General features: G+C 42.3%; 1 protein-coding gene across 5 annotated transcripts in view; it reads left to right on the top strand.

Moving 5' to 3' along the window:
- LOC106587597 (aggrecan core protein) overlaps positions 1–10,860 on the top strand; it is a 35,931-nt gene extending 25,071 nt beyond the window's left edge. For 2 of the 5 annotated variants that reach the window (XM_045709000.2, XM_045708999.2), the window contains 5 exons: positions 2,238–2,435; positions 2,592–2,674; positions 6,716–6,860; positions 7,151–7,333; positions 7,594–10,860. In XM_045709000.2, coding sequence (XP_045564956.2) covers positions 2,238–2,435; positions 2,592–2,674; positions 6,716–6,860; positions 7,151–7,333; positions 7,594–7,673 — 689 coding nt within the window. In that variant the 3' untranslated portion in view covers positions 7,674–10,860. The remainder of the gene's footprint in view (positions 1–2,237; positions 2,436–2,591; positions 2,675–6,715; positions 6,861–7,150; positions 7,334–7,593) is intronic. The other 3 variants (XM_045709004.2, XM_045709002.2, XM_045709001.2) reach the window with 2 other exon arrangements.
- The last annotated feature ends 4,781 nt before the right edge of the window (positions 10,861–15,641 follow it).

The following is a 15,641-nucleotide window of genomic DNA, read 5'->3' as shown; positions in this document are numbered from 1 at the left end:
AGGAAACACCGTACACCTGGCGACCTGGTCAGCGTGCACTGCGCCTGGCCCGCCACAGGAGTCGCTAGTGCGCCTGCCAGCCAAACCCTCCCTAGCCCGGATGACGCTGGGCCGCACCGCCCCATGGGCCTCCCGGTCGCGACAGAGCCTGGGGACGAACCCAGAATCTCTGGTGGCACTGCAATGCAGTGCCTTAGACCACTGCGCCACCCGGGAAGCGCATCTTGTGTATTCTAAGTGTCAACAGTAAGTTAAGACCCTGACTGATCCACGGGTCTAAAGGGGTATGGGCCATCCGTAGTCTAGGGGCAATGTCATCATACTGCTCCCTGTCCTTTACTCAGGACTGTGCTTATATCTGGTGGGTGGATTTTCTCAGCCAGGTCTACACACAAAACAAGAGGTTCTGTATAATGCCAAATAAGGGTTCTTTGGCTTGTAACCACAGTGGATCCCTTTATGGTGCTATATATAACCTTTTTTTGAAGGTTCTATAAAGAACCATGCTCATAAGGTTCTAAATGGAACCTTTATGGTGCTATAACAAACCTTTTCCTAAGGTTCTATAAAGGATCTATATAGCACCAATAAAGGGTTCCGCTATGGTTAATGTTCTTTGTAGATCCTTTTGAAGAACCATACATGTTGTTTTATTATATTGTTGGAATTCCTTCTGCGTTATTATTGTTTTAGCTGACACGTTGAGTTAGGTGTGCTAGCTCTGGGAGTCACTAAGGAGAGAATTGACAACCACTGATTTAGTAAGTAGTCAAATGTTCTCAATTGACACGAGGTCATACATGACACTGTCACCGGCCACAGTCATATTTAACATGTAATAGCATAACACAACAGATTAGATCAACTGGAATGACACTCACTCACAGTTGTACAGAAAGCTATGCGCAAGCCACGCCCCAAAATATTCAAATGAATACATTTTAATTATCACAAAACTGAAGGGCTCAAATAGTTCTTTGAGTCATTATTTTACATTTTAGTCATTTAGCAGACACTCTTATCCAGAGCGACTTACAGTAGTGAATGCATACATTTTCATACATTTCATACATTTCATTTCATTTCATGCATTTCCACATAGAACCATCACCCTTCCCAAAGAACCCTTGAGGAACCTTCTTTTCTTAGTGTGTAGTTCTGTTGCTGCTCCTAGCAAGCAGGTGTACGGAAACTTAACTGTTGAGAGATACTCACTACAGAAACTCTCATTAACTGTTGGGAGATACTCACTACAGAAACTCTCATTAACTGTTGGGAGATACTCACTACAGAAACTCTCATTAACTGTTGAGAGATACTCACTACAGAAACTCTCATTAACTGTTGGGAGATACTCACTACAGAAACTCTCATTAACTGTTGGGAGATACTCACTACAGAAACTCTCATTAACTGTTGGGAGATACTCAGTACAGAAACTCTCATTAACTGTTGAGAGATACTCACTACAGAAACTCTCATTAACTGTTGAGAGATACTCACTACAGAAACTCTCATTAACTGTTGAGAGATACTCACTACAGAAACTCTCATTAACTGTTGAGAGATACTCACTACAGAAACTCTCATTAACTGTTGGGAGATACTCACTAGACTGACTATTTAAATGATTTGTTGTATATTTAAAGTATCACAACCAATTATTATTTAGTTAAAGACTACCCAAGAGACCCCGTGTGCTAATTTTCCAGGTGTTTTTTGTTTGTGCTTTAGTTTTTAAAACACAAATGCATTATAGAAAGAACCATTTTCTGCATTAACAACTGTACATTTTGGCTTGTTTTGCAGAACAACAACACGTTGGCTAAAGCAGAATGTTTTGGTCACCAAACCCTGTAGTTGAGGGTTAAATGGATGCTTGATGGATGTTTCACCCATTCCAAAAAATGTCATATACCTCAAAGTGGCCCAAAGTAAATGTGTATTGCCAGTGTTCTCAAACAGTGAATCAAGTTGATAGTTAATAGGTCCTGGAAAATGCAGTATTTTCACCAATGTGCAGTAATATTTATCACACCATAGGTTGGACTGAAACAAATCAATGTTTATAGTTGGACTAATAATGGAGCATAGACAAATGGCAGCATTTCTAGAACAATCACAGCCTCCATAAAACCTCTATGGTGTCATATGTGGTGTTGATCAGTATTCCCTCCTATCTAATGTAAATGTATTTGAGTGTCTGTAATAAACCGGGCTTCTCCGGGGTGTGGTAGCCTCTGTCTCATTATCGCCCCCTGCTGTTGACGACACAGACGAGCAGGATTGTGAGGAGGGGTGGACTAAGTTTCAGGGCAACTGTTACCTGCACTTCCCCGAGAGAGAGACCTGGCTGGACGCCGAGCAGCGCTGCCGAGACCTCAGCGCTCACCTGGTCAGCATCATCACACCAGAGGAACAGCACTTTGTCAACTGTGAGTAAAGGCCTGTGTGTGTGTGTGTGTGTGTGTGTGTGTGTGTGTGTGTGTGTGTGTGTGTGTGTGTGTGTGTGTGTGTGTGTGTGTGTGTGTGATATGATGTGATGTGAGAGAGAGAGAGAGAATATCCCTTCACTCTTTCCCCCCCTCCAGCCAACGGCCAGGACTACCAGTGGATTGGGCTCAATGACAAGACAGTGGAGAATGACTTCCGCTGGATAGACGGCACACCACTGGTGAGTCAGGCAGACAGACACAGTACAGAGAAAGTGGGTTAGCTCAGAACATAGTCCCCACTCAGAGTGCTCTCCCCCAGTGGTTCCCAACATTTCCTTTCCCGGGACCACCAGATCACCTACTGTAGCCTACCGCATTCATACACTGTTCATACTGTAGCTTACCACATTCATACACTGTTCATACTGTACCTGTACATTAATACACTGTTCATACTGTACCTGTACATTAATACACTGTTCATACTGTAGCCTACCACATTCATACACTGTTCATACTGTAGCTTACCACATTCATACACTGTTCATACTGTACCTGTACATTAATACACTGTTCATACTGTACCTGTACATTAATACACTGTTCATACTGTAGCTTACCACATTCATACACTGTTCATACTGTACCTGTACATTAATACACTGTTCATACTGTACCTGTACATTAATACACTGTTCATACTGTACCTGTACATGCATACACTGTTCATACTGTACCTGTAGATTCATACACTGTTCATACTGTACCTGTACATGCATACACTGTTCATACTGTACCTGTACATTAATACACTGTTCATACTGTACCTGTAGATTCATACACTGTTCATACTGTACCTGTAGATTCATACACTGTTCATACTGTACCTGTACATGCATACACTGTTCATACTGTACCTGTACATTAATACACTGTTCATACTGTACCTGTAGATTCATACACTGTTCATACTGTACCTGTAGATTCATACACTGTTCATACTGTACCTGTAGATTCATACACTGTTCATATTGTACCTGTTCATTAATACACTGTTCATACTGTAGCCTACCACATTCATACACTGTTCATACTGTACCTGTACATTAATACACTGTTCATACAGTAGCCTACCACATTCATACACTGTTCATACTGTACCTGTACATTCATACACTGTTCATACTGTACCTGTACATTAATACACTGTTCATACTGTATCTGTACATTAATACACTGTTCATACTGTACCTGTACATGCATACATTGTTCATACTGTACCTGTAGATTCATACACTGTTCATATTGTACCTGTTCATTAATACACTGTTCATACTGTAGCCTACCACATTCATACACTGTTCATACTGTACCTGTACATTAATACACTGTTCATACTGTAGCCTACCACATTCATACACTGTTCATACTGTACCTGTACATTAATACTGTTCATACTGTACCTGTACATTATGTACCTGTACTGTACCTGGACAACACCCTGTCGTTCTCCACTAACATCAAGGCGGTGACCCGATCCTGTAGGTTCATGCTCTACAACATTCGCAGAGTACGACCCTGCCTCACACAGGAAGCGGCGCAGGTCCTAATCCAGGCACTTGTCATCTCCCGTCTGGATTACTGCAACTCGCTGTTGGCTGGGCTCCCTGCCTGTGTCATTAAACCCCTACAACTCATCCAGAACGCCGCAGCCCGTCTGGTGTTCAACCTTCCCAAGTTCTCTCACGTCACCCCGCTCCTCCGCTCTCTCCACTGGCTTCCAGTTGAAGCTCGCATCCGCTACAAGACCATGGTGATTGCCTACGGAGCTGTGAAGGGAACGGCACCTCCATACCTTCAGGCTCTGATCAGGCCCTACACCCAAACAAGGGCACTGCGTTCATCCACCACTGGCCTGCTGGCCCTCCTACCTCTGAGGAAGCACAGTTCCCACTCAGCCCAGTCAAAACTGTTCGCTGCTCTGGCACCCCAATGGTGGAACAAGCTCCCTCACGACGCCAGGACAGCGGAGTCAATCACCACCTTCCGGAGACACCTGAAACCCCACCTCTTTAAGGAATACCTAGGATAGGATAAAGTAATCCTTCTAACCCCCCCCCTTAAAAGATTTAGATGCACTATTGTAAAGTGGTTGTTCCACTGGATATCATAAGGTGAATGCACCATTTTGTAAGTCGCTCTGGATAAGAGCGTCTGCTAAATGACTTAAATGTAATGTAAATGTAATACACTGTTCATACTGTAGCCTACCGCATTCATACACTGTTCATACTGTACCTGTACATTAATACACTGTTCATACTGTACCTGTACATTAATACACTGTTCATACTGTACCTGTACATTAATACACTGTTCATACTGTACCTGTAGATTCATACACTGTTCATATTGTACCTGTAGATTCATACACTGTTCATACTGTACCTGTACATTAATACACTGTTCATACTGTAGCCTACCACATTCATACACTGTTCATACTGTACCTGTACATTAATACACTGTTCCTACTGTAGCCTACCACATGAATACACTGTTCATACTGTACATGTACATGCATACACTGTTCATACTGTACCTGTACATTAATACACTGTTCCTACTGTAGCCTACCACATGAATACACTGTTCATACTGTACCTGTAGATTCATACACTGTTCATACTGTACCTGTAGATTCATACACTGTTCATACTGTACCTGTAGATTCATACACTGTTCATACTGTACGTGTAGATTAATACTGTTCATACTGTACCTGTACATTAATACACTGTTCATACTGTACGTGTAGATTCATACACTGTTCATACTGTACCTGTTCATTAATACACTGTTCATACTGTACCTGTGGATTCATACACTGTTCATATTGTACCTGTAGATTCATACACTGTTCATACTGTACCTGTACATTAATACACTGTTCATACTGTACGTGTAGATTCATACACTGTTCATACTGTACCTGTTCATTAATACACTGTTCATACTGTACCTGTGGATTCATACACTGTTCATATTGTACCTGTAGATTCATACACTGTTCATACTGTACCTGTACATTAATACACTGTTCATACTGTAGCCTACCACATTCATACACTGTTCATACTGTACCTGTACATTAATACACTGTTCCTACTGTAGCCTACCACATTCATACACTGTTCATACTGTACCTGTACATTAATACACTGTTCCTACTGTAGCCTACCACATGAATACACTGTTCATACTGTACCTGTACATTAATACACTGTTCATACTGTACCTGTAGATTCATACACTGTTCATACTGTACGTGTAGATTCATACACTGTTCATACTGTACCTGTTCATTAATACACTGTTCATACTGTACCTGTACATGCATACACTGTTCATACTGTAGCTTACCACATTCATACACTGTTCATACTGTACCTGTACATTAATACACTGTTCATACTGTACCTGTACATTAATACACTGTTCATACTGTACCTGTACATTAATACACTGTTCATACTGTACCTGTACATGCATACACTGTTCATACTGTACCTGTAGATTCATACACTGTTCATACTGTACCTGTACATGCATACACTGTTCATACTGTACCTGCACATTAATACACTGTTCATACTGTACCTGTAGATTCATACACTGTTCATACTGTACCTGTAGATTCATACACTGTTCATACTGTACCTGTACATGCATACACTGTTCATACTGTACCTGTACATTAATACACTGTTCATACTGTACCTGTAGATTCATACACTGTTCATACTGTACCTGTAGATTCATACACTGTTCATACTGTACCTGTAGATTCATACACTGTTCATATTGTACCTGTTCATTAATACACTGTTCATACTGTAGCCTACCACATTCATACACTGTTCATACTGTACCTGTACATTAATACTGTTCGTACTGTACCTGTACATTAATACACTGTTCATACTGTATCTGTACATTAATACACTGTTCATACTGTACCTGTACATTAATACACTGTTCATACTGTACCTGTTCATTAATACACTGTTCATACTGTACCTGTACATTAATACACTGTTCATACTGTACCTGTAGATTCATATACTGTTCATACTGTACGTGTAGATTCTGATCTGCATGCTATAGCCTACTTACTTACTCTCCTGATTTCTGGGTTTTCTACATTGAAAACAAGAAACCAACAGAAACATAAATGGTCTTTGTAACTTCCTACCAATGTTGCTCTCCACTGCCCTCAGCAATTTGAGAACTGGCGGCCGAACCAGCCGGATAACTACTTTAACTCTGGAGAAGACTGTGTGGTGATGATCTGGCACGAGAACGGCCAATGGAACGACGTTCCCTGCAACTACCACCTGCCCTTCACCTGCAAGACTGGCCCAGGTACATATGGGTCAGGGGTCAGGGTTCAAGAATTGTGTTCTAGAGTCTGGATGGGCACTGGTAATTGTTTTCTTAAAAACTCATTTTACTGTACCTTCGCCATCATTATGTGTGGTTATCTTATACCTGTGTTGGTGTTACAACTCATTCATGTTTTATAAACTCATTAGGCAGGTACCCTTCAAAATAAATTGCTACCAATAAATATCATCAGTTGTAATTTGTTGATTGATTGATTTGTTGATTGATTGATTTGTTGATTGACTGATTTACTGATCACTGTTCCCCAGTCTACTGTGGCGCACCGCCAAAGGTGGAGAATGCCAAGATGTTCGGCAGCAGGCGGGAGCAGTATACTGTTGGGTCCATCATCCGCTACCAGTGTAACCCAGGCCTCCTACAGCGCCACCTGCCTGTGGTGCGCTGCATGGCAGACGGACAGTGGGAGAAGCCACAGGTGGAATGCATGGGCGGTGAGTAGTACACGCTCTTTTGCTCTTTCAACGCTCTATAAACATACCTGTAGGTTAGTCCCACATTGACACACTTCCAATTCTCGTTAAGAACTCTGCTATTGAAATGATCGTTAGAAAGGTGGAAATCGAGGTTCCTTGTAGGTTGACGAAAATGTCACTGTATTTTTCAGTGAAGCTTTGCATTATTGCAATTTTGTCTGATGCTATGAAATGACTTTGGAATCATTGAAGGTAATGTTTGTTTCTCTTGCCAACAGCAGTGCCCTCCCCCAGTAACAGAATACAGCGCAGATCGATCAGAAGGCGAGGAGAATCAACCAGCAGCAAACGTCACTAAGCAGGGAAGATTAATGGAAATCTCTTGAAGATAATTATTTTATAAGAACATTTACAGAACACAGAAGGCATTTTCTAACTTACTAAAGAGGTTTGAATGTTTGAAGTACCCACCTTGTACATAAGACCAAATCAACTTCGAGCAGTAACATTGTCTTTTCAGTTTGTCACTCTCTGACTATTTTTAAAAAGTTTAAATTAAGCCATTATGTAATTGTATGTTTTTGTCATTCTTGTCCTAAAATAATGACATGTTTTAATTATATATAAGAATTGTTTATTGTTTGGAGTTTTATTGTTATTATTATTATTAATATAATTTTTAGTTTTGGTGGATTGGGATGCCGTCGATAAGGTGCGAGTTGTTGCTAAAATACTTTGTCCATGTCGCCAACTAGACTGGATTATAGAGGCACGGTGTAGGGTGAAGTTTCTGCTAGACACTGATCTTGGGTCAGTTTTGCTTTTCCTCCACTAATGGTTAAGATTAGGGTTGGTGGAGGGGAAGCTGATCCTAACTCTGTACCTAGGGGAAACTTCACCCTACATGTATGATGCATCAATCAGACTCTCTAGTCTGTTCTAGATCTTTGCCAAACCAAACAGTGTGTGTTAGACTGTACCACCCAGAGGTAAACACCCAATCTGGACCAGCCGGTATTTAATGTGGGTTTGGCACGTTGCTATGAGCCAAGCAGAGGCTTGGTGAAATTCACCGCTGTTAGCCTAGCCATGTCCGGTTGTAGTAATGATGAGCAAGGTGAAGTAAAGGGGATGAGATCTTGTGCATGTATCCACCAAACAAGCATTTATGAGTCACCAAATTGTCACCTATCTTGAAAATTGTAGATGCTAAAGGGGAAAACTATATCTATATTTGTCAGATGTCTTCATACATCAAGAGTGGTGTTGTGTCAAACCGAGAAATCTTTTGCGCTTCAATTGCACATATCAACACTTTTGAGGAATAAAAATGTCTGACGAGTTTTGATTTTGGGGTGAACGGTGGGCTAAATCAGGGTCACATAAATCTACTTTAAAACTAAAGTATACACCTCACACACATGGTTATGGGCTTAAAAAAGAAGACACCTGTACCATGTCAGATATACAGTTGAAATGTATTAAATGTTGAGTTTGCATCCCAATATTACACTTTATATACATTACAGAAAACTGAAATATAACAAAACCGTTTGACATAGAAAAAACAGATTTGTTCAAAATAATGCAAATTAATTATGAAATGATGAAAAATATGAATAACATTCCAGCCATGAGGCCACTAGGTCATTTGACTGAAGGAAAGGGCTACGGGAGGGGATACTAAGGGAGATATTATTTATTTAATCTCTAAGTCATAAAGAGAAAGCTAGCGAAGCCGACACAGCAGGCTACTGTGTCCGTCTGTATTTCAAACCTACATCAGTTGTTTAGAGCAGAAGGGAGACAGAGTGCCTGATGTGAATAATACACAGCAATGCTAGAATCTCTGCCTGCCACACTGGAGACGCAACATCATGCAATCTACTGAGCATGCCCTAAAATAAGAGAGTGAAAGAGGACTCAACTTCTCAAATAAGAGAGAGGACTCAACTTCTCTCTCAGGTTCAGTAGTGACACGGTAGAATAGAAAAACAACAGGGTTGGGGTCAATTCCATTTCAATTTCCGTCAGTTAATTCATTGAATTCATTGAAATTCACTGTATTTATTTCCTGAGGGGATTGGAATTGAATCGGAATCGACCCCTTGGTTTGTCAACAATGTTGTTGGCCTAAGCAGGACCAAACGGATGAATGTCATTGGTCGGTTTGACACTTTCGTCGTCTCACACAAGGCTGTGCAGTGCATAGCAACTCCGTGGGACCAGTTTTAACAACTGCAGTAGCTTTCAGATCAAATGTTTCTCTTCATTGTCTGTTTTGTTTCACAGAAAAACCTCAGCGGACACATTGATTTAAACTCCAGATCCATCGCCATTTTAATCTCTTGTAGTCCTTCAGTTTTGTATTGTATGCATAACCTGCTGTTATATCTGATGAAGATATAGATGCTTCATTCATTGTTTATGTTTACAGGAGGCTGTGCCTCCTCCTTCAACACACCGTCATATGTCTTGCTGGCCAAAAGCTTCACCTGCAATCATAAACCATATACCAATCAAAGAGATGACTGAGAGGTTCCACAAAGAACAGGCTTAAAGAAATTCTCTACCTGGAACTTCTGATGACAGAAGAGTGTCATTTAAAGTTACACACACCATTGCTTTTTACTGTACCCCTACAGGGCTGAAAGTATTAAGAGCTTTTAGAAGATAATAACACAATGCCAGGTCTAGTGTATAAAATCAAATTAACTTAAATGCCTCCTGTCATTGCTGAGGGAGGATTGTCTCCAAAGCAGCTGAAGCAACTTGACAAAGGGGTGTAGAGCAGTGTTTAGCAACCTTTTACTACCAGTGATTGGCAAACTACGACACCCTTGTCAACTAACTTCCTGAGGGACCTGTCAGCAACGTCCCAGGGAAAGGTGCCGGTCCACGGACCAGAGGTTGAGAAACACTGGTGTAGAGCACTCCTGCAACTCCCCCGACCCTGCCATCTGTTTAGGGTTGTGTACTGTAGGCACAAAACAGGAGCAAAATGTTCTGAAATGGAGCACGGGATCAGTTACCTGAACACGTCTCCTGTTTTCTTCTGTTTCCCACTAGGCACTAACTGGTTGAATCATCGTTGTTTCCATGTCATTTTAACTGCTAAGCTCTATGTGATGACATTGAATCAACGTGGAAAACTGATTGGATTTGCAAAAAGTGATCAACGTAAAGGATTTCGGGTATAATTGTCTTTTTTTCACCTAACTTTTATCCAAAATCCAATGAGATGGTTAGCATGTTTGTTGATTTTACTTTGAGTTCACGTTATTGACAGTCAAAACTAGATGTTGAACTGACGTCTGTGTCCAGTGGGTTGTGTGAGAGCGACTGACCCTGTGCATGAACAGGCCCAATAAACCACACACTGAGAACATCATGAGTAGCAAGAGCTGTAGAGGCTCTAGTCTTATGGAGCTCTACAGAATGTACCCAAATGTGCCTGAAATCAACTGTTTGTCTTCCAATGTCTGTATTCAACATTTGCTCCAAAACATATCATCAGATGCCAAATAAAGATACTTTACTTGTTACTTTCTCTTGATTTCATTCACTTTCTGTGTGCGGAGCATGTTCAACAGTGAAAAATGAATGTTCAAATGGATAGTTTATTGGCATGGTCTTTTAGGTCAGAGTGTTTAACAGGATTGACACACGACAAAGATCAATCACATCCCTCTAATTATGGGAGGGTCTCCCAAACATTCTAGGTAGAGGCAACACAAGCCTTCTTTCACCTCCCATCAGTCTCAGTCGACTTACTGTTTCTGAGGCAGCTGGTTCAGTATAAACAGGATATGACTTAGAGTCATGAGGAATAATCAAATTATGGTACATTTCTATTTGCCAACAGGGTGGGTTGCTGTCAGTTTAGCCCTGTGAGTGTGACTGAATAGAGGCCTGTTTGTGGTCCCCTCTCTGCCTTGCCTACTCCCTCCTTCCCTCCTTCCCTCTTTCCCTCCCTCCCTCCCTTCCTCCCTCCCTCTCTCCCTCCCCCAGACTGACTTTCTCTCTGTTTGGCCACCCCGGTTCACCTCCCTGCCCCAGAACTCCTGGCTGTGTGCTCTTTCTCTCTCCCATCTCTCTCACTTTCTGTTTGTCTCTCTCACTCTCTCACCCATCACTTACAGTCACTCTGTCTTCCACAATTTCTCTCCCATACTCTCTCCAACACACTCTCTCTCTTCTCGTCCTCTCTGTCACTATCTTACAATCAAATCAAATCAAATTTATTTTTATATAGCCCTTCGTACATCAGCTGATATTCTCAAAGTGCTGTACAGAAACCCAGCCTAAAACCCCAAACAGCAAGCAAAGCATGTGAAAGAAGCACGGTGGCTAGGAAAAACTCCCTAGGAAAAACTCCCTAGAAAGGCCAAAAACCTAGGAAGAAACCTAGAGAGGAACTAGGCTATGAGGGGTGGCCAGTCCTCTTCTGGCTGTGCAGGGTGGATATTATAACAGAACATGGTCAAGATGTTAAAATGTTAAAATGTTCATAAATGACCAGCATGGTCAAATAATAATAATCATAGTAGTTGTCGAGGGTGCAACAAGCACGTCCGGTGAACAGGTCAGGGTTCCATAGCCGCAGGCAGAACAGTTGAAACTGGAGCAGCAGCACGGCCAGGTGGACTGGGGACAGCAAGGAGTCATCATACCAGGTAGTCCTGAGGCATGGTCCTAGGGCTCAGGTCCTCCGAGAGAAAGACAGAAAGAGGGAAAGAGAGAATTAGAGAGAGCATGTTTAAATACACACAGGACACCGGATAAGACAAGAGAAATACTCCAGATGTAACAGACTGACCCTAGCCCCCCGACACATAAACTACTGCAGCATAAATACTGGAGGCTGAGACAGGAGGGATCAGAAGACACTGTGGCCCCATCCGATGATACCCCCGGACAGGGCCAAACAGGCAGGATATAACCCCACCCACTTTGCCAAAGCACAGCCCCCACACCACTAGAGGGATGTCTCCAACCACCAACTTACCATCCTGAGACAAGGCCGAGTATAGCCCACAAAGATCTCCGCCATGGCACAACCCAAGGGGTGCGCCAACCCAGACAGGAAGACCACGTCAGTGACTCAACCCACTCAAGTGACGCACCCCTCCCATGGACGGCATGGAAGAACACCAGTAGGCCAGTGACTCAGCCCCTGTAAAAGGGTTAGAGGCAGAGAATCCCAGTGGAAAGAGGGGAACCGGCAAGGCAGAGACAGCAAGGGCGGTTCGTTGCTCCAGCCTTTCCGTTCACCTTCACACTCCTGGGCCAGACTATACTTAATCATAGGACCTACTGAAGAGATAAGTCTTCAGTAAAGACTTAAAGGTTGAGACTGAGTCTGCGTCTCTCACATTGGTAGGCAGACCATTCCATAAAAATGGAGCTCTATAGGAGAAAGCCCTGCCTCCAGCCGTTTGCTTAGAAATTCTAGGGACAATTAGGAGGCCTGCGTCTTGTGACCGTAGCGTACGTGTAGGTATGTACGGCAGGACCAAATCGGAAAGATAGGTAGGAGCAAGCCCATGTAATGCTTTGTAGGTTAGCAGTAAAACCTTGAAATCAGCCCTTGGCTTAACAGGAAGCCAGTGTAGGGAGGCTAGCACTGGAGTAATATGATCAAATTTTTGGGTTCTAGTCAGGATTCTAGCAGCCGTATTTAGCACTAACTGAAGTTTATTTAGTGCTTTATCCGGGTAGCCGGAAAGTAGAGCATTGCAGTAGTCCAGCCTAGAAGTAACAAAAGCATGGATTAATTTTTCTGCGTCATTTTTGGACAGAAAATTTCTGATTTTTGCAATGTTACGTAGATGGAAAAAAGCTGTCCTTGAAACAGTCTTGATATGTTCTTCAAAAGAGAGATCAGGGTCCAGAGTAACGCCGAGGTCCTTCACAGTTTTATTTGAGACAACTGTACAACCATCCAGATTAATTGTCAGATTCAACAGAAGATCTCTTTGTTTCTTGGGACCTAGAACAAGCATCTCTGTTTTGTCCGAGTTTAAAAGTAGAAAGTTTGCAGCCATCCACTTCTTTATGTCTGAAACACAGGCTTCTAGCGAGGGCAATTTTGGGGCTTCACCATGTTTCATTGAAATGTACAGCTGTGTGTCGTCCGCATAGCAGTGAAATTTAACATTATGTTTTCGAATAACATCCCCAAGAGGTAAAATATATAGTGAAAACAATAGTGGTCCTAAAACGGAACCTTGAGGAACACCGAAATGTACAATTGATTTGTCAGAGGACAAACCATTCACAGAGACAAACTGATATCTTTCCGACAGATAAGATCTAAACCAGGCCAGAACTTGTCCATGTAGACCAATTTGGGTTTCCAATCTCTCCAAAAGAATGTGGTGATCGATGGTATCAAAAGCGGCACTAAGATATAGGAGCACGAGGACAGATGCAGAGCCTCGGTCTGACGTCATTAAAAGGTCATTTACCACCTTCACAAGTGCAGTCTCAGTGCTATGATGGGGTCTAAAACCAGACTGAAGCGTTTCGTATACATTGTTTGTCTTCAGGAAGGCAGTGAGTTGCTGTGCAACAGCTTTTTCAAAATTTTTTGAGAGGAATGGAAGATTCGATATAGGCCGATAGTTTTTTATAATTTCTGGATCAAGATTCGGCTTTTTCAAGAGAGGCTTTATTACTGCCACTTTTAGTGAGCTTGGTACACATCCGGTGGATAGAGAACCGTTTATTATGTTCAACATAGGAGGGCCAAGCACAGGAAGCAGCTCTTTCAGTAGTTTAGTTGGAATAGGGTCCAGTATGCAGCTTGAGGGTTTGGAGGCCATGATTATTTTCATCATTGCGTCAAGAGATATAGTACTAAAACACTTTAGTATCTCCCTTGATCCTAGGTCCTGGCAGAGTTGTGTAGACTCAGGACAATGGAGCTTTGGAGGAATACCCAGATTTAAAGAGGAGTCTGTAATTTGCTTTCTAATGATCATGATCTTTTCCTCAAAGAAGTTCATAAATGTATTACTGCTGAAGTGAAAGCCATCCTCCATTTGCGAAGGCTGCTTTTTAGTTAGCTTTGCGACAGTATCAAAAATAAATTTCGGATTGTTCTTATTTTCCTCAATTAAGTTGGAAAAATAGGATGATCGAGCAGCAGTGAGGGCTCTTCGATACTGCACGGTACTGTCTTTCCAAGCTAGTCGGAAGACTTCCAGTTTGGTGTGGCGCCATTTCCGTTCCAATTTTCTGGAAGCTTGCTTCAGAGCTCGTGTATTTTCTGTATACCAGGGAGCTAGTTTCTTATGACAGATGTTTTTAGTTTTTAGGGGTGCAACTGCATCTAGGGTATTGCGCAAGGTTAAATTGAGTTCCTCGGTTAGGTGGTTAACTGATTTTTGTCCTCTGACGTCCTTGGGTAGGCAGAGGCAGTCTGGAAGGGCATCAAGGAATCTTTGGGTTGTCTGAGAATTTATAGCACGACTTTTAATGCTCCTTGGTTGGGGTCTGAGCAGATTATTTGTTGCAATTGCAAACGTAATAAAATGGTGGTCCGATAGTCCAGGATTATGAGGAAAAACATTTAGATCCACAACATTTATTCCATGGGACAAAACTAGGTCCAGAGTATGACTGTGGCAGTGAGTAGGTCCAGAGACATGTTGGACAAAACCCACTGAGTCGATGATGGCTCCGAAAGCCTTTTGGAGTGGGTCTGTGGACTTTTCCATGTGAATGTTAAAGTCACCAAAAATGTGAATATTATCTGCTATGACTACAAGATCCGATAGGAATTCAGGGAACTCAGTGAGGAACACTGCATATGGCCCAGGAGGCCTGTAAACAGTAGCTATAAAAAGTGAGTGAGTAGGCTGCATAGTGAGTAGGCTGCGTAAATGTTAGCAACACCTCCGCCTTTGCCGGATGCACGGGGGGTATGGTCACTAGTGTAACCAGGGGGTGAGGCCTCATTTAACACAGTAAATTCATCAGGCTTAAGCCATGTTTCAGTCAGGCCAATCACATCAAGATTATTATCAGTGATTAGTTCATTGACTATAACTGCCTTGGAAGTGAGGGATCTAACATTAAGTAACCCAATTTTGAGATGTGAGGTATCACAATCTCTTTCAATAATGGCAGGAATGGAGGAGGTCTTTATACTAGTGAGATTGCTAAAGCGAACACCGCCATTTTTAATTTTGCCCAACCTAGATCGAGGCACAGACACGGTCTCAATGGGGAAAGCTGAGCTGACTACGCTGACTGTGCTAGTGGCAGACTCCACTAAGCTGGCAGGCTGGCTAACAGCCTGCTGCCTGGCCTGCACCCT

Source organism: Salmo salar, chromosome 26 (assembly GCF_965601325.2).
Source record: "Salmo salar chromosome 26, fSalSal1, whole genome shotgun sequence".
In the NCBI taxonomy this organism is placed as follows: domain Eukaryota; kingdom Metazoa; phylum Chordata; class Actinopteri; order Salmoniformes; family Salmonidae; genus Salmo; species Salmo salar.
Note: the sequence above shows the minus strand (reverse complement) of the source record. Positions and strands in the feature narration are given on the sequence as shown.